The 19,488-nt window shown below is 54.2% G+C and overlaps 1 protein-coding gene across 2 annotated transcripts; it reads left to right on the forward strand.

Annotated features, from left to right (window-relative positions):
• Positions 1–2,265: 2,265 nt before the first annotated feature.
• Positions 2,266–19,473, forward strand: LOC122385118 (ATP-dependent RNA helicase DDX3X-like). Of its 2 annotated transcripts, none has more exons than XM_043373122.1 (12): positions 2,266–2,598; positions 2,723–2,849; positions 3,841–3,976; positions 5,413–5,526; positions 6,980–7,115; positions 7,828–8,139; positions 8,467–8,750; positions 9,116–9,233; positions 11,160–11,334; positions 16,321–16,505; positions 17,016–17,290; positions 17,671–19,473. In XM_043373122.1, the coding sequence occupies exons 1-12, from the start codon at positions 2,554–2,556 to the stop codon at positions 17,942–17,944; spliced, it is 2,181 nt and encodes a 726-aa protein (XP_043229057.1). In that variant the 5' UTR covers positions 2,266–2,553; the 3' UTR covers positions 17,945–19,473. The 2 variants fall into 2 exon arrangements, with proteins under 2 accessions (XP_043229057.1, XP_043229056.1); XM_043373121.1 differs by having other exon boundaries at positions 2,288–2,598; positions 3,841–4,045.
• Positions 19,474–19,488: the final 15 nt, after the last annotated feature.

Raw genomic sequence — 19,488 nt, forward strand, 5'->3', positions numbered from 1 at the left:
GCGAGGTCAGGTGAGGCACACCGCCTTCACTGTGCTGTCCTATCGGATGGCCGATTAGATATCAGACGTCGCCTCGTCGAGGTGATCGGATAGTTGGCGCACGTGAGGTGCGTGTTTGCTTTTGTTAAGATGAGGTTGCAGTTGTTTGCCGGAGGTCACGACGTATCTCACAGAATGGCATACTTTCCATTTCAGATTCTTCCAGATAGGCAGTGTGAAATATGGCCTACGGATGTAACTTTTATTCTACATTTATGTTAGGAAGCCATAATTATACATATATTAAATAGATTATAAAGATTATATTCTGTCCCGTATGATAGTTAAGCCTGTCCCATAGCTCAGTTGGTAGAGCATCGCTCTCCCGGTAGTGAGTGCCCGGGTTCGAGACGCTCTGGCGCTCGATATTTGAGACTCCTGACGGGGATGGTCTGCGGTTGGTGGGAGCAACCGCAGCCAGTTGAAGTCAGTTGAGTGGGACAGGCCGCCTGTCCGGCTTTGAAGGGCACGCTAAACTTTGGCATCTAAATTCTCCCGTTACCCGAGAATTTACCCGGAATACCCGGAATTGCGCGATCGGACGGTAGGGGTCGGAGTCTACGCTACAAGCTCTGCTTAGCGTGGACTCCGGCTTTGTCAATCCGTCCATCCAAACATTCGAACTAAATTTATAAAAAAGATTATATAGACATTTCATCCGACCGGCGACCACCTTTTGGACCAGAGCCGGCCCCTGATGGTCTCACGTGCGCGCCGGTATGGGAGGCTCGTGACCGTCTCTTCGAGGGCGTAACGCTAAACGCCATGGCCTGTGGGAGCCTCTCGCAGGTCCCTATAAGGGCTGCGTCAGGCCGCCAATGAAGGTCTAATGCAAGCGTCCGAGGAGGCACATCCCTACTTCTGCGAACCCTGTACGCCGGCTCATGTAGGTCCAATGCCGATTTCCGAGGGCTCCACGTTGGTCTCTGAGAGACCCAAGACAATCTCCGTTGGACTCCGTGCCTCGGTGTCTAAAGGTCCCACAGGCCGTCCCTGAGGGCTATTTGCAAACCACTATAAGGGCCAAGAAGGCTTACTGAAAGCTCCACGCTGACTCTAGAAATTCCATCACGGTCTCTCTAAGGACCCAAACCGGTCTCAAAGGCTCTTAGCCAGCCTGTGAACCCCTCCCCCCCCCCCACACACACACACCTGTCCCTGACGACGCAGCACCAGCATCTGAGAGGCGCTCCAACAGAGCCCGGAGGCGGAGTCGGAGGCTGCAGTTGCCGGCTGGCCATTGCTGCTCGCTCCCTTTCACCTCGAGGCGGAGTTTGTGTGTAATGATAATGGCATTGCAAAAATATGCATGGAATTAATATCACAATCTCTCTAGATTTTTCCTGAAGTTCATGGACCGGCCTCGAAGACCATACGAGCCCTTCCCATGCCTGCTAAAAATCATAAGAAGAGCTTAGCCCGGCTTGGTCACAGGCTTCCGTGCCTCACTGGGTCTGTGTTCTGAATCAGCTATAGGCATTCACGCTAATAATACATATGATCTGCACTGCCGGACGCAGACGGCAGAGGGTGGCGCACGGGTCACGTCTCATCTTGAACCCGATTTATAGCTTAATTAACCCGTTGTCAGTGTGTGGAAAAGTGAACGCTTGATGTTTGTAGGCATTTAATCTCCAGTTTTATTATCTCGGTTTTCGTTCCGAGAAGAGCTGGTAGGTTTGGATGCCTTGGGCTGGAGTGGGGGGGGGGGCTTGAAATTGAAAACACTACCAGAATCGAATACTGTATATTCCTGGCCGAAAAATTCGAAAGGCTCAGCCCCCGCGTGCCTCCATTCCCGCGTGTATACCTAATGAAAATATGCCCCAATCCAAATCCCCCTCCTGGATCCGTCAGTGCCCTCAGCAGGGGTGGAGAAATATGCCGAGTTTGGGTTGCACGGGCGCAACAAATCCGCCGCCGCCCTAGCGGTGACATTGACCTTCGCCGTCTGGTGCGGCTCCAAAGCCAAGCCGGCGCAGCCGGCGTGAAATTGGGAAGACTCGTGCTACCTCAACGAGTCAACTCGGTACAATTGTTCACCCCTGCCCCTCAGAGAGTATGTGGAACATGCACCTCTAATCTGAATACTCAGTAGTCAGTCGGCAACGCGCAGAGACAATCAATCCAATGTTCAGCAACGGCGCTGTGTTTTGATGAGCTTGAAATCTGGCGGCTCTTATTGGCACTCGTCCAGCAGATAACGCCCACCAGCGGAAAATATTCCATCCGGCAGCGCTGCAAAAATTTAAACTTATTATTTCTATCTAAGCTTAATATCGCTTGATGCTCCAGATACTGCCTATTTTATTTTGTTATTTATGCAATAGACGTACAAAGAATCTATTAAACCTCTTTTTCTAAGGAAATCTTTGGTGATTAGCAAGCCGCTCACGTCGACAAAAACACCGCTACGACGTAGAAGTTCTGCGTAGAAATACGCAAATACTGGAACTTCTGAAGTATTTAGAGCTTGATCCAGTTTGGTGTAATCAAACTGAATCAGCCAGAATCATGAATAGCATACCTAACCAGAATGGCATTGGACTTGAGCAGCAGGTAAGAGATTTCAAAGTGCGCATGTTTTGTCGCCTTTGTGACTTGTCACTGGAATGGATTGAAAATATGTAACATAGGTCCTTTTCAGGTTAATATATCAATGAGTTTTGATCCTGCCTTTCAGTTTGCAGGCTTGGACCTTCGTGGAGGCTTTCCACCCCCTCAGGCAGCTCAGCGATATGTCGCTCCACCTCATCCTCGGATGGATCAGTTTGATCGGACTGGAAATCAAGCATTTAACAATTTTAGAGGTGAGTTGGCTGAAGCAGAGTGAATCTATCCTTAGCAATTTTTATTAAATGTTTTGAGTTAACTTTGAGTAGTTCAGCAGCTGTACCTATGGCATTATTTTTGCATTATCTTGAAATTTTACTGCTGTTCAACTGCCTATGCTGATTGCTGGGTGTTCCCATGCAAAATATGGTCAAGATCCATCTGATAAGATCCCAAATATACACGAGTGTATTTATGTTTTGCAAAAGATCTGTTTAAATGGCTCATAGTTTTTGCTAAAAATAATTCAATTATTAACTTAAACATTATTAGTTTCAATTGTTCAATTGATTTTAACTATAAACTTTGATGGTAGGTACTATAGTTACCTAATTAGGAAATTTGGTATATTTTCCATGACTATCCAAACTATTGGAGGCATTTTATAGTGAATTCTTTATATTAAAATGGCAGGGATGTGGCCCTATGTGGAAATATTGATAGAGGCTGCTCAATGTCATATTAAGACACAATTTGTTGTCATTAGATGCCAAGGAGTATTTTTAGAAAGATATAGGTAGGTGCTTCAACACAGGTTATTAGCTCTGCCTATTCCAACTGCACACTGGTTCAGTTAGAGATAGACATTCTTATTGTTTCTCTCCTTAAACTTGTTCTAGTAGTGAGCACCGTGCAGCTGCCAAAACTGCTATACAGCCTTTTCAACCAACTTTTCTCCAGTAGGTTTACTTTTTACATCACAATAGTATTTAAACCATTGTCACATTGCATTGTACAACCAGTTATGTGCCCTTTGTGGAGTATTTTTTGCATGGACATTGGACTTGGAATATCATTGTAGCCCTTCTCATTTCCTGTAATATTGTGGTGATTGTGAGACCAGTATGCATTGCACAGCATACAGTGCCCTATGCTATGTGTATTGAGTACTTGAGTACCTCATGAGACCACGACTGACTGCACCAGTATGTTCTCCTGAGTGTGACGGTGTACGTGTGCTCTCCACAGTGGCCGGCCTGCCGGTGGGTGGCGGCTACACGCGGGGCGCCGCCGCCGGCCGGCCCGGCTTCGGCGCGTTCGACCCGCGCGGCCCGCCGCCGCCGATGCCGCCCAACTTCGACCGCGGCTTCCAGCAGCGCGGCGGGTACGGCGACTGCAACCGCGTCGACCGCGACCGACGTCCCGGCTACGGCTTCGACCGACCTGCCAACGGGTCTGCGCGCGGCGCCGGGTGTGACGATTTCGGGGCCGGCCGCGGGCGGGCGCGCGCCCTCCGCGGCCGGCCCGCGGGTGCCGAGATGGCGTGGCGTGAGCCCTCCTAAACACCGAGGCAGCCTCTCATCCCGTTCGCCGCAGCCGACGAAATTGGTGGCGCCCGGGCCGGAGTCGCGGCCCGGGGCGCGCGGTTGTGCCTGGCCTGTGCGCTCGGCACGTCGGCACTGCATGTGCTCGACACACGTCCGCTCTGTCTGTAGCTGGTCCTCTCTCGCTCGCGAGGGCGGCGCGCGCGGACGGCGGCGGGGCGGCCGGCGGCGGCGGAAGGCGCCCCGTCGCCGCCGCCGCCCCCGCCGGCGTCCGGCGCTCGCCGCCCGCAGAGCTCCGTGTAGGGTTGTCGGCGTCCTTTCTCTCTCTATTTGCTCTCGGTCCGACGTCAGGTCGGCCACGCACGCCCCTCGGTCTTGGCCTGTCCCGAGCTGCTGTACCTCCACCTTCATCCTGCTTGGTACCCAAACCACCTGGGGTGGTCCGAATGCAAAGAAAATGCACATTGATGTTAGATGCAAGTCCAAACTGTTGCTGAGATATAGCAATGCAGACCGGTGGTTTTGTTTGAATTGCAAATGAGCAAAGATACAAAAATCAGAGCATGCCATGTTTTCTCATAGCATGCTATCATCAATTGTGGTAGTCTCAGTCTACTTATTCTAATGTTCTGTTCACTCGATCTTGAAGCTACATTTGCCTTCTCTTGTATCCCACATTCAATGTGCATTTTCTGTGATGGTTTTCTCTGCTTGTCATATTTGTCAGACGCTGAACAGCTACATAGATGTGTATTGTGTATAGCTGTGTTGTATTCACAGACATTAGGCATGATACATAAATGTTGCTGTTCTACCATGGCTTAATAAGTTTGACATTTTTAAATGGCACTACATATTTTGCCATTTATTGACATATGATCAAAAGAAGTTGATGTCATTGGTATGAGGAGGAGCATGCTGCTTGTGCTTGAGTGTGAACTGGAATATTCTCTAGATACTATTTTTTATTCTGTTGTTTTTGCTTTTACGGTGTTGTAGGATAATGTATAAATAGTCCACCATGCCTATTCAATCGATAGTAACGTATATTAAATTACCGAGACCAAATCGGACAGATCACGGAAAGCATTCTATTTTTATCTGATTGCCTGATCGCAACCGAAAATTTCATCTCCATCGGCTGCCAATCCAAAATGATCTCATTTCGCCGAATTGTTCAGAACACAGCACGATTCCTGATCGCGCGCGTGACTGTTTCGTCGCACACCTAATTCCGATAGTATCGTGGAAACCGCTGACTCCGTGTGGTCGGCAGGTTCGCTGGTCGTGGCGGCCGCTTCGATCGCGCCGGCGACTTCGGCTTCGGGGACCGCCGCGGCGGCTCCAACAACTGGAACAGCTATGGCCGCAACAACAACAGCCGGTCGGGGTGAGTCGGTCACCGTCTCTGACGAGTCCAGGCTCTTGGTGCATGAGCTGGTCTGGCTCCCTCTCCCACCCTGTCTCTCTCACCTCTTTTTCTTTATTCCCCGTCTTCTTCTCACCCTTCCTTTCTCACTTTCCATTCCTTCTCCATCATTCCTTTTCCCTTCTCCCCTCCGTCCTACTCTTCCCTCTCTACCCTCTGTATCTCCCTTTCTCCCTCCCTCCCACTTTCCTCTCATCCCATGCTTCTGTCCCTCACTCCCTTCCCATTGCAGTGCTCTTACCAATATACCTCACCGATTGTAGGCGCCACCCGATCAGCCCGGGCGGGCACCCCACCGTTTCACCCCGACCCCCGCCGGGGTTCACGGGGTCCGGGGTGGGATCACCCCCGGAGTTAGGCACGGTTCGAGCCGAGCTGACGTGAGTCAGTTAGCGCCGCTGTTGGTGGGCTTCTCCGGGCCGCTAATCGTGTGCAGAAGGGGTCGCACGGTGCGACTTGGCCACAAGTGTCTGCCTTTGACGGTCGGCGGTGACTGGGGAGGATCGGAGCCGAGTGGCTTAAGTGCTTAATGGGATAGTGAGAGGATATTGTGTGTCATCGCGGGTTTGATGTATGTAAAGCTGGTGAAGCCTCCACTGTAGCGAATGGAGTGGAGGCACTTTAATTAGTTAGCGGGGTCTAGGGATTCTTCCCTCAATCAAGAAAATATTGATACAGCAAGAAATTACTCAGCTTTGCTTCTACCGCTTTGCGAGTGTGATTGATTAGCTGGGTCCAGGGATTCTTCCTTCAATCAAGAAAGTATGCATACAGTAAGAAATCACTAAGCTTTGCTTCTATTCATTTGTATCATCACCGTTAGTTAATGAGACTCGGGGATTCCCATTGTTTACGTTGTGTTTGAATGGTCAAGTGTTTTTAGTAAGGCAAATGATGTTATTTTGTCGCCAAACCGACTGAACAAACCGGATAAACGCTGTGTTGACACATTGTTCACAGTCACAGTCCGTTTTTAGTCGTAAATCGTAATGTCTGGCTATTCGGAAGCGCTTCACAAACGGATGTCATATGGTTAGTTCTGTTGTTTCGTCAGCGAAACGGCCCGTTGGGTAATCGGAATTCGACCTTTTGACCTGTTGATCTGTGTAATTGGCCTGCTACATCCCCGTTCTATAACTTAAGACTTCTGTTGAACTGTGGCTGATGGTTGGTTGCGGGACGAGTGGCGTGTCCCGCTTAGTTGAGCGTTAGTTGACCTCAGTATGGACCTCTGCCTTCCCAGTGCCGTGGGTGGTGCGCTGGGGCGAGCTTTAGTTTACCTTTGCTGACCTATCTCCCCAGTGCCAGCGGCGTGGTGCGCTTGGGAGAACGTTAGTTGACCTCTACTGAACTCAAATGACCTCTATTAACCTCTAATGACCTCTGATGACCTCTGACCTCTCTTTCTCCCCAGCGCCAGCGGCGTGGTGCGCTGGGGCGAGCGTGAGGAGGACCTGCGCATGAACGACCGCTGGAAGGAGCCCAACGAGGCCGACTGGACGGTGCCGCTGCACCGCGACGCCCGCGTCGAGGAGGAGCTCTTCAAAAACGTGAGCAGCTGCCGCCGACCGGCGCCTCCCGGCTGCTTATGGTTTCTTTTTCACTTGTGTACTTTACGTGTGTTTGTGTGGATTTATAGAGTGGCGTATAATTCTGCCGTATAAAGGCAAAACCCATTATGTTCGGGTGACCTCTGACCTGAGGCAATGGCCTTTGACCCGACATAATGGTTTTTGCCTTTGTACGGCAGAATTGGTAACCACAAGCTCTTTTCGCCTTGGTATCATAAACCGGTCTAAAATGTGCGAATTAATTACTTTTATGTAACGTTTGGGTTCGTTGAGCAGACGCTGCCATTAAACAACGGCGAACATTTGTGACTCTGAGCAGTCAATGAAGCAAGATGTTTTGCTATATGTGATTGCCTTATCTTAGCGCCTCCAGGGCCCAGGCTACTCCTGAAGGCCAGCTCAGTGTCTTGAACCAGTCATTTCGCTCATTCGTCACGTATATAAATGTCGTACATCTTTCGCGACTGTGGCTCCCCTGTGGCGGTGTCGCGGTCAGATTGTGGATTGTACTGGGCGTACCTCGCTGACAGCGCGGGCGCTGTGGTCACTGACGACCGATTCTCACTGTAATCTCACCCTCGGGAATGTGATAACCCCCTCCAATCCCGCCGCACCTCACACCAAGTCGCTCACACACCCTGTCTCACCAGCCCTTCTCACCAGCCCTTCTTACCGCTGACTTTCTTTCCAGGCGAGCACCGGCATCAACTTTGACAAGTACGACGATATTCCGGTGGATGCCACCGGTAACGACGTACCCGAGTGCATCAACTCGTTCAAGGAGCTCGACTTGACGCCCATCATCATCGAGAACATCGAGCTGGCCAAGTATACGACACCCACTCCCGTACAGAAGTATGCGTTCCCGATCATCCTCAAGTCTCGCGACCTGATGGCCTGCGCCCAGACGGGTTCGGGCAAGACGGCCGCGTTCCTGGTTCCGCTGCTGAACCAGATCTTCATGAACGGGCCGCAGGGCAACGCGCCGCCGCCCGATGTCAAGGTGGGTCACCGGGAGGGGATGCGATGACTATGAGAGGCGAGGGGCTTGGACCAGGCTGGGGTGGGAACTTAGGAGTAAAACAACCTTAGATGTGTGGGGAGGTGAGAAAGTAGGGAAGACAGGGGATGGTTTGCAGGTCTGGTGATGAGTCTAAGGTAGGTGATAAAGACCGATGAATGGTTGGCAATAGCCAGCTAGTTTTGTGAATGCATAGTTCTTACTACTGAAACTTACGTCGTAGTGTTCCCGCATGACGCCTTTTGTTGCTACTGCTTATCGCGTACCGATGTCTGCACATCTCACCGTACCTCCCGTCTCCCCTTTCAGCGTCCGATGGGCGGCCGTAAGAAGCAGTTCCCGCTGGCCCTGGTGCTGGCTCCGACCCGCGAGCTGGCCACCCAGATCTACAACGAGGCGCGCAAGTTCTCGTACCGCTCGCACGTGCGGCCATGCGTGGTGTACGGCGGCGCAGACGTGGGCGGTCAGATGCGCGACCTGGACCGCGGCTGCCACCTTCTGGTGGCCACCCCCGGCCGACTCGTGGACATGCTGGAGCGGGGCAAGGTCGGCCTCGAGAACTGCCGCTACCTGGTGCTCGACGAGGCAGACAGGTGGGTGGTGGAGAGGGCTGGGAGGGGAGGGAGGGGTCCGGCAGGTGCGAGCGCTCCCACAACTCCGCCCGTGGCAGTGTCGTAAACTGGGAAAAGATAAAGAGTGATGTAATGCCGGCGGTATATTTCAGAGGTGGAGAGCGGCTTTGATTGCCGAAACTTTGAATCGAGTGGTGAATGAGACAAAGTTCACTGATTTAATATGTTTTTGATTGCATCATTGTCGATTTAATCAAGTAGTGAATGAGAATAAGTTCACGGATTTAATGTTGTTTTGATTGCGTCATTGTCGATTTTCCCCATACTTATGCAGCTGACGATGATCGCTGGCCAGCTGCTAACCCGCCTCTGCCGTTTGTTGCCAGGATGTTGGACATGGGCTTTGAGCCGCAGATCCGTCGGATCGTGGAGCAGGACACGATGCCGCCAACCAAGGACCGGCACACCATGATGTTCTCGGCCACCTTCCCCAAGGAGATCCAGGTAAGATCCAAATCCATTAGCCAGGCTCCCATAGGAAATCCATGTAAGATCTGGATCCACTGGTCATAGTCCCTAAGGAGATTCAGGTAAGATCCAGATACACTGGTGACGTCCCCTTGGAAATTCATATCCACTGGCTATCTTCCGCCTTCGATACTTTCTCGGCGCTCTCAATCGCTCTGTAGCGCGGAAGTTCGCTGTATGATAGCTGATTCGTCGAGTAGGTACCGGCTCAGAGTACGTTTCGGGGTTATGTACGGCTACTGCTGAACGGCCGAACGGAGCGGCCATGAGGTGCAGTGACGTAGATTCTCAGTACCATGAGCAGTGGTGACTGTGGTGTCGGTGTTATGGGCGCCTGGTGTCGCTCGCCCGTTATGCCGGCCCCTGCCACTGCTGCCGTGTACCCGCCAGTCTCAAAACTCTGGCCCGGTTGTTGCGCCACACTCGGGTGTCCCCCGGGCCGTGGGTCGGGTAGGTCGGGGCTCTGCCAGTCTGTAGGCACCATGGCTCAATCGTATAAACGCCGTGGAATGACTGGCTTAAGTTCAGCTGCAGAAAACTGCCATCAAATGCAAAATGGTTTTCACGCATTTCATGCTATCGTATGTTGACGGTCCAAAGAATTAATCATTTCGTTAACTCGGATAACCGTTTGTCAGCACTGATATTGTAAATGTTGCCAAATGCCGTGAATAGAATAGTACGGCATTTTATCAGATTGGGCCCGTGAGAGGACGGCGGTCGGCCGCCCGGTCGGTCGCCGTTTATAGCTGGCCTGCCGAGCGGGCCGGCTGTCGTCAACCTATAAATACCCTCCCAGCGTCAGCGGCCCGGGGGCAGGGAGGGAGGTCCGTTCATGGGTCGTTCGAGCTCTGGCAGGCACAGTCGTTTCAGGCTCACATCGATCGTTAGACTGGAATGGTAGTTGGCGGTGTATGCCGATCATTCAGACTTGATAAGTCTACATTAAATGTGCCTCTATTTATATTTTGTATGACTGTCTCAGAAGAACTCCCCTTTGCATTATTTGTTTGACGCCCTCTCGTCTGCTCGGTGACCGCACCCCCTCCTGTTTCTGGTGTACCACCTCTCCCAAGTGGCCCCAGGGCCCAGCTATCTATCGTACTTGCACGGACCCCAGCACCCCATGCCGTTAGTGATCGGCCGAGTACCTGGGTTCGCCGTGCTTTAGTGCCTGACGCTAGGTGGCGGCCTCGTCGCACGCTTTGTGCTCGTGTCATCGGGTATCATATGTCAAATAATCGATCACCCATTCAGCCATGTTTGCTCTGCTAACGCGTTTGCCATTTTGCCATTTGCCGAGATCCGTTGTCTTGCCAACGGGCATCGCCTGTATAATAGGCATGACACCAATAGACCAGTACAGCTATCCACATAAAAGGTGTGCTGTTATTTACTTATTTTGCTGGTAAAGGAACGTTGCACGGCTACGTGTATCACGGTTGAGCTGAATGAAGTCTCTTTCGACCATCGTTCTGCCTTAGCTGCAGGAAAGAGATTAGACCAGTTTTCTCGGATTTGATGGTGCGTACCGGGCGGTGTTATAAAAGACTTGTCGCCATGGATTTTATGGCGTGTGAGTTTAAAAATTATTCGAGCCAGTGCACTGGCTCGAATAATTTTTGCACTGCATTGCACCACTGCAGTGGCGCAATGCAGAGATGTACGTCATCAGGTGCGACACCGATAGTCTGGGGAAATATGATGACGTTGATGGGAGATTTATAGCCAGGGGAATAGGATTTGGCAGCCGGGACCTGTGTGATGTGGGATAGTGTTACCAACAAACTGTCCGTCCCACCCCAGCGATGGAGTCCACGGACTTCCCACCGACAAAACCAATGTCCCAATGTTCTTCGACAGCTGTCCAGCCTCCCTCTAACCCTCTCCTCCCCCTCACAGCGTCTGGCCCAGGACTTTTTAAACGACTACATCTTCTTGGCGGTGGGTCGCGTCGGCTCGACTTCCGAGAACATCACCCAGGAGATCGTCTGGGTGGAGGATGACCAGAAGAAGTCGTTCCTGCTGGACCTGCTGCAGGCCACGCAGAACAAGGAGGGTGTCACTGCCGAGAACGGTGGGTTGGAGGGAGTGGTAGGAGGAGGGCCCGGAGGGGTGGGCGTCACTGCTGAAAACGGTGGGTTGGAGGGAGAGGTAGGGGAAGGGGAGGGTGTGACTGCTGAAAACGGGGGGTCATGGGGAGAGGTATGGGGATGGGTGGGGCTCAGGGTGACCAGGGGATGACCAGAACGGTGGGTCGGAGGGGCTGTCTGGAGGGAGGCCGGGTAGTGGGAAGGGTTAGGTGTGCATGGGAGTAACGGGTGATCCAGGGGACGCGGGCGGAGTAGTGTTGTTGGGATGGAAGGACGGGTTGTCCAGGAGTGTCCAGAATGGTGGGTTGGTAGGGGAGTCTGGGTTGGGACGTGAGAGCACGGGTCAAATAGGTAGTGTTCCATGGATTGAAGTCGGCAGTGTGTGGACTGTTGGTGGGTTGGATAAGTCGGAAACGGTGTCTGGTAGGTCAGGCTAGTTGGATGAAGCTTCAGACGAGGTGTGGTACGCCTACCCGCGCAGCTATGTTTGTTTGGGCGAACCTGGGCCGGTGTCGGGTAGCCTATGTTATTTGGATGGAACGGGAGTTAAGTTAGCAGTTGGCATTGTGCACGAGTTCGATGGGCGGCGTTAACCCGGCAGTTGCTGGGGTATTTCGCCACCCACCGTTTGCTGGGGGGGGGGGGGCGTTAAACGCCCCCAGCCGATAACTCGAGAACCAATAGGCGCAGCGAAACGCACGAGGCGGCAAACGAAAGAACGCGACGAGACGCTTCAGATGAGTACTTTAAAGTTGAATTTTGAGGCCACAGGTCGGGTTAAGGTCAGGTCAAACACCTGAAATCGGGCTTTCAGTAGCGTGGACTTCAGGACTTCGCAATGGGCGCCTCTCGTCATAAACTCTGTCAAAACGGTGCACAATCCATCATATAAGGTCTACAGGAGTGTCAGCTCCATGTAGGGGTCAGTCAAGCATAGGTCAGGGTCAAGGTCAGGTCAACCGGGTAGGCACATATCACCGAAAATCAAAACTGATATTCGCAGCCTGTGACACATGTTTTATGTGTAATTTGGGGCGTAGAACACGATGGTGACATTTATTTTATCATATGTGTACGTGTTTGGCTCAAAAAGTTCAATTTAAGAAATGCATCTATCATGGTCGTGAAGTAGTCACGAGAAATTGCCAAGATTCAGTTCACGATTTTGGAAAATGCGGAACGATAATCAATAATCGAAGATAGCCATTTGATTGTTCATGGTATTGGCAGTCTAATGGCGTTTACGGCATGTCTGTATGTCTATTCTGTGATTTTATATGCTTTTTTGAACATATTTATTTATTTATTTATTTATTTATTGAACGTCTTTGGACCATCCACAGGAGCCGTGGCTATTCTCAGTCCAGTGTCACAATCGCTGAACAGTAGTAAAAGTGGGTAAAAAGGTACATGCATTCACATACACACATAAAACGCATAATAAAAGAAAAAGAGAAACATCACAGCGCAAGTTACAAGTTTCACAAGCGGTAAATAAGCCTCACAGACGATAGGTAACTATACCGGAACAGCACCTACTCGTACTCTCTCTTGAGGTAAAGACGCAAGTTCTTTTTGAAGGCATCATGCTTGAGGGCAGTCAGCTCCACCGGCAAACCGTTGTAAAGCTGCGGTGCCCGGTACGCAAACTGGCGTCTACCTGCCTCCGATCGGATGCGAGGTAGGTAAAAACTGTTGTCCTGTCGCGTTTGTCGTATACGTAAATTCGAGCTTTTGATAAAAAGTGAGGCAAGTGGAGCCGGTTCTCCCCACCGGAGTGTTCGGTGGACTAGAGAAAGTGTGAGGTAATCCGACAGCTGTGTAGATGTAAACCAGTCAGGACCTTTCAAAATATCCGAAATATGGTCAAATTTGCGTCTCCCAGCAACCACTCTCGCGCAAAAGTGAATAATCTTTTGGAGTTGCCTATGATTTTTGCCAGTACAATTACCGAACACAGTTATACAGTACCTAACGTGAGAAAGTACTAGACCGTGCACAACTGTTGGTATCACCCTCTGAGGGAGGTAATGCCGAATATGGCTGAGGGCAATCAACATTCCGAAGCACTTACGCACGACATGTGCCACGTGTTCGTCCCATGACAGAGTAGGGTCGAATATCACGCCGAGGTTTCTCACACTCCGTTCCGGGCGTAGAGTCTCGCCACGGAAACGCACCTCGATCGTGGGGACACTGCGGAGGTTCGGCCTGCTGCCAAATACCATATGCCATTTTGACATATGCCATTTTTGGTCGAAAACTCAGAAATCATGACGTCACTAAAACCTCGATATCTCAAAAAATTTCCGACCGATTTTTTTGAAACTTTGTAACAATAAACTTCAATCAATTTCCTACAGGTACCCAAAATTTGGCGCGCCTGCGGCGCGCCGTTTTTATGCTATGACCCGGCAAAAAAAGTGGGGGCGTTTAACGCCCCCCCCCCCCAGCAACTCGCGAGTTAAAGCGAGAATAACGGGACGCTTTGTCTCAAAGAGGAAGGCTGTTCGTTTGTCTTGATTCTCACGGTTGGATTCTCTCACCGATCTGGTAAACATTGATTCGTATGGAAACTGCGGTTTTATTTGGCTGGGATGGTCCATTCATTGTTGTAATCTCGCAACACAATAGAACAAAAAGGATGAAGATATCCCGTCTTTAGTCGATCAGCCGAGCTCCCATGAATGATGTCTGTCACCTTTTTGTTGCGTGCTGTGGCCATACTTCAATGTGCTGTGAGCACGTACAAGTAGATGCCGTCTTGTGGAACGCCTTCACGCCTTCACTTCACTTTAAAGACGACAAATCAGTGTTCGACCCACTTCAACAAACACCATAAAACGCACATGATTACAAAACTTGTGCGTCTTATTATAACAAGACCCTGAGTCCACATCAACTCCTAGGCTGACGCGGTCCTCTCAAAGTCCGTGCGATTCCCTTCAGAATGCCGTCGCGACTCCGTTTAGAAGGCCGCCGCGATTCCGTTCAGAAGGCGGGTACCATGGTGATACTGAGGTCCGTCTGCCCCATGGCGGCGCTGAGGAAGCTGTCACGCGCGCCGAAGCCCGTCGGCGCGAACACGTCTCCCTGCGCCAGGTACGCCGCCCAGAAGCCATACGTGCCGTGAGTCATCACCGTGTGGTTGCACTGGGCGAGCAACGCCAGGTCGCGCTCCGCCGAGCCCGCGCCGCCGGAGCCGGCGATCACGATATCGGGCCCGCGCAGTCGCCGCCGCACCCAGGACAGGTCGTCGCTGGAGACGACGAAGACGGGCCGTCGGTACCGCCGCCGGCAGAGCTGCAGCGCCCGCGTCAGGTACCGCTCGCCCACCAGCGTGCCTTTGTACATACGCCGTACGGCGGTGCGGTAGTCTGTCCGCCGCACGTGCACGCCAATGTAGGTGCACGGGGGCGGTCCGCCACACAGGGCGGCAGTAGACTGCCGCAGTCGTCGCTGGGCCTCCTGGTGGACCGAGTGGCGAAATGTCAGCTGACGCAGAATGGTATCGCGGTATTTGTGGAAGCGCTTTGCATCACATGGATAGTCTGAGATGAGTATTGGACGGCGCCTCTTCGTTGACGCCATCTGTTCGAATTTACTGTATTTTACCTTCAAGAAGCGGGATTCGTTTTTGACGCAGGACTGGGGCAGTGTCGGCAGCGGTAGCTTGCCGAACAGTGGTGAGAGTGCCCGCTGCATCTCCGGCAGGATCCAGGCGGGCCGCGCGCGCGGGTCGTCCCGCTGCAGCGCCCACAAGGTGGCGTACTCACACAGCTTGTTACCGAGCCGACCGTGGGCGCTGATCGTGGTGAACAGGCCCGACGGACACGGGGCTCCTGCTGCTGCTGCGCTGCCCTTACCGCGCCGGACAGTCGGCCGACTGCCGGCGGGTCGGGCACCCTGTTTACCGTCTCTGGCGCGTTCTGCGCCTCTGCTGCCGACTGTCCTGCCTGTGTCCCTGTCGATGCTGCTCGGACTCCTTCCCGGCGGTCGGCTCGGCTGTATCGGACGCACCGGTCGATACCAGTCAGGGGTCGCCAGCAGCAGTAGCAGCAGACTCAGTGTGATGAATGTCGCACAGAGCAGCAAACGCCGATGAGATGGAAACATGATGCCGATGGGACGGTTAGGTTCCGCGAAGACGAGCACACACGTGTAATCCACTCGACTTCACACCACTTTGCAGCAACCGAGCACAGTTCTCCCTTCTGACAGACAGCTTCCACCTCCATAAGCTCTATCGATGGCTGGCTGTTTTTGTCGCGCCGCGCGGCTGCCGACCGCGCAGTTCGATATGTTGACGCCGCGCGGAGTCTCCCCCACACACTGACACCCCGCGGACTGGCGAGTCAGACTGAGGTGACCGCCGTACCGCACCCCACACCGCCGCGCCGGCTAGGACTGAGAGGCGGGGGGGGGGGACCGCGGGCCGCAGCCACATGCGACTCTCGGAATTGTAACGGCAGTCGTTCGGACAGATGGCTGGTCGCTGATAGCAAACCATCCGGTATGAGGGGCGGGGCGGGGCTGTTCGCTGCTCCCCTCCTCTCCGGGGGGGGGGGGGGGGGGGCGAGGGGGAGCTGCTGGACGCAGTGGCGTATTTAGCAGGGTGATGTCACTCCCCATGTTTAGTGCTCCCCATACTTCCATTGATGCTAATAATATATCAATTTTTCCACGGTGCTTGCAATGTGATGTGATTATCAGTTGTGACATTAATAGGTTTTAGAGTGGTAAGGTGTATGATACCCCAATATGAGACTGCTCTATCCGCCCCTTGTGATTGGATATGTGCCACTGCTGGCATTTCCAGTGCTGTGCAGCAGATTGCATGCTTGTTTTGATACCGATCTGTATCGTACCGCTTCTACCCTCCGCACTAGCTGAATTCCCCGACTCGACCCACCACATCTGTCCCCGCCCTCTGACTCGACCTGACCTCTGCCTTCCCCTCTCGTCCACAGCCGCCGAGTCACTGACGCTGATTTTCGTCGAGACGAAGCGCGGCGCCGACAATCTGGAGGAGTACCTGTACCGGTACGCCGGGTACCCGGTCACATCGATCCACGGCGACCGCTCGCAGGCCGAGCGAGAGCTGGCGCTGAAAAACTTCCGCAACGGCCGCTGCCCCATCCTGGTGGCCACCGCCGTGAGTGACGCCCCTGACCGGATGGAGGGGAGGGAGCGGGCGGGGGGGGGGGGGCAGACCGGAACGAACCGGCCAGTACCGGGTGGTGACTGGTGGACCTAGTGGGGGTATTGATTACGAGGCTTTGCCGCTTTGCGTGATGTAACGGCGCTTTTGTTTGAATGGGAGGTGGTAATTAGATAATGTTGAGTATGGTCTGTATTGGTGTGTTGCTATGGCTTTCGTGACTTTTGTAGCTAGGAAGACTAATGTTATGTAACCTCGCTATATGAACAGCCGTGCAGAGTCGCTTGCATATTAATGGTAATTTAGCGCGAATTCAAGCGGCCTATTTTCTGAATCATTAGCACGCCTTTGTGACATTGGACTGAACACATGGCGTGACACCATGTACCCCTCCCTATGTACTCTCGTTTTTGCTCGTCGCTCTCCCTCTGCCCTCCCCTTCCTTCACCCCTACCTCTCTCCCCCTGTGCCGCCGGACTGACCCCCCCCCCCCCCTGTCACCAGGTGGCGGCTCGTGGCCTGGACATCCCGCACGTGAAGCACGTGATCAACTTTGACATGCCGTCCGATATTGAGGAGTACGTGCACCGTATCGGTCGCACGGGACGCATGGGTAACGTCGGCTTGGCCACCAGCTTCTTCAACGAGAACAACCGCAACCTGGTGCGTGACCTGATGGAGCTGCTGACCGAGACCAAGCAGACTGTTCCCGACTGGCTGGAGAACTACTCGCTGGAGGTGCACAAGAGCTCCGGCCACGGACGGCGCGGCGGCAAGAGGTGAGGGCTTTAGGGAATGGATGAGAGAGGGAGAGGGTGTTTGGAGCAGTGTGGGGTGGGGATGGTATGTGGGCGAATTGGTGGTTTAGTGAATTTTATGAATGGAATATGTTGGTTCTCTAGGACTGAGCAGCAGCAAGCCACTTGGGGCTGTGTCGTCACTTCGAGGTCGAGTGTTGTGTTTGGTGACCTTGTTTTGTCAATAGGAGAGTTCATTCGTGGTCTTCCATCTGTAATGGTATTGCCCGATCGTGTGACTAGTTTAGTGACGCCTTTGTTTTCCTTTTTACTGGCAAATTACGGCACACGGCTTCCTTCGCTGGTCGGCTGCCGTCGCCGCGTTAGTTTATCACCACTGACTCCACGTGTATCTGTCTCAGGTTCGGCGGCGGTTTTGGCGGTCGCGACTACCGTCAACAGAACCGCAGCGGCGGCTACAACAAGACAGGCGGCGGCGGCGGCGCGGGCGCCGCGCAGGGCTACAACCAGGGCAAGATGGCCGGCGGCGGCGGCGGCGCCTTCCCCGCCTACGGCATGCCTCCGATGGGCGGCATGTATGGCTACCCGATGCAGATGAGTGGCTACGGCGGCGCGTACGCGGCTGCGCCGCCCCACGCCGCCGGCGGCACCGACAACACCTGGTGGGGCAACTAGGCCGCCAGCGTGCCGGGCCGGCGCGGAGCGCGCGGCCGCGCCGCGCCGCGCCGGTCCCCCTCCCACCCACCCACCCCTCTGTCTTAGTCGCTGTCGGCAGCAGCCCGTCCCGCCCCCGCCGTGTAACACTGGCAGGCGACGGCGTGTGCGGGCGCGCGCTCCCTCGGCGGGCGGGCGCCCCGCGCCGGCCGGCCAGATCCCCCGTCTCCCCCAACTGAGCCCGCCGCCCGCGGTCCAACGGCCGCGGGCGGGTGCGGCACTTCTGATTGTGATGTCGCTCAGTAGATGGCACTACTGCTCACGGCGCCAGCGACCGCCGCCGCGCGCCACCGTCGGCTCTCCGCTCCGCGCGGACGGGCGCACACCAAAGACGCGAGCTCTGACGTCAGCAGCCAGGTGATGTCACGCTGGAGCGCGCACACGCAATTTTTGGGGTGTTCGCTGCTGCCTCTTTGCTCTCATTTTGGTGTGTGTGCGTGTGGTGGCGACGTTTTTAGCGTTATCATTCCGCGGCGTAGTGGGAAACTGTGGTGTGTGCTGTTTGATTTTCGTGCTTTTGCGGTGTAGAAGAACTTGATTACTCAGCGTTATTATTTCCCTTCCTAATCTAGGCGATAGCTAACTATTTCAGCGTCGCGGCGCTTAGGTGTTAATATTTCCACGTCGGTCGGTCGGCGGCCAGTCGGCGCCGGCCCAGCTGCCGACCAGTTATCCGAGAAAACGTTGTATTCTTTCCTGGCCGGGCGGCTACCGGCCCAGCAGCTGCCCAGATTGAGCGGGGCCCAGGCCCGCCCCGCTGTGAGCGAGTCACACCCAGAGAGAGAGTGAGCGGAAAGTAGAGCGAGCGAGCGGCCCGGCCGGCCGTGGCCTGGCCGCGGCCGCCGGTCCGCCGTCAGTCGGCCGGCGGCGGCGTCGGTTTTCTGTTCTGTTCAGCACTTGTTTTGGGCGCGGACGCGCGCGCGCCGTGACGCGGGTTGGCGCGCGAGCTGGCCGCCGGCCGCGGATCTCAGGGCAGACGCGAGCCGACCCGCGCCGCCCGCCGGCGCGCCACCGCGTCTCACCAGGAACAAGTACAAACTGCGCGCGCGCGCGGGAGGCGGCTGACCGCGCTCTCGGCGGGCCGCCCGCCGGCGATCAGGCGGCCGCGCGCCGCCCGTTTGCTTCGTTCGTGTTTTGTAGCCTCTGCCAGGGGCGCCGTACGGCGGCCGCCGCCGTTCTGCGCGAGTAGCCTCTGCCGGGGACGCCGCGTCTGTGGCTGGGCGCTGCGGTCGGGCCGAGCGGCCGGCGCCGAGGCGGGACCCGGCGTCCCCGCCCTACCGGAGCTGCCCGGCCGGCCCCAATCGGCGGCCGGCGGGCAGACTTTATCATTTTTGTACGTGATCTTGCAGACCGATGTACTGTGCAGTGAAGGGGTGCGACTGCTAACGGAGAGAGGAACACTCGTGATCAAACAGCTGTATATCTTTGACCGTAGCGGCCAGAGGGCGGACACCTGCGGGCAGAATACAAGGAAAGAATATGATACCAAATTGAGCGTTTTGCTA

This window comes from Amphibalanus amphitrite, unplaced genomic scaffold (assembly GCF_019059575.1).
Source record: "Amphibalanus amphitrite isolate SeventyFive unplaced genomic scaffold, NRLGWU_Aamphi_draft 000209F_arrow, whole genome shotgun sequence".
Taxonomy (NCBI): Eukaryota; Metazoa; Arthropoda; class Thecostraca; order Balanomorpha; family Balanidae; genus Amphibalanus; species Amphibalanus amphitrite.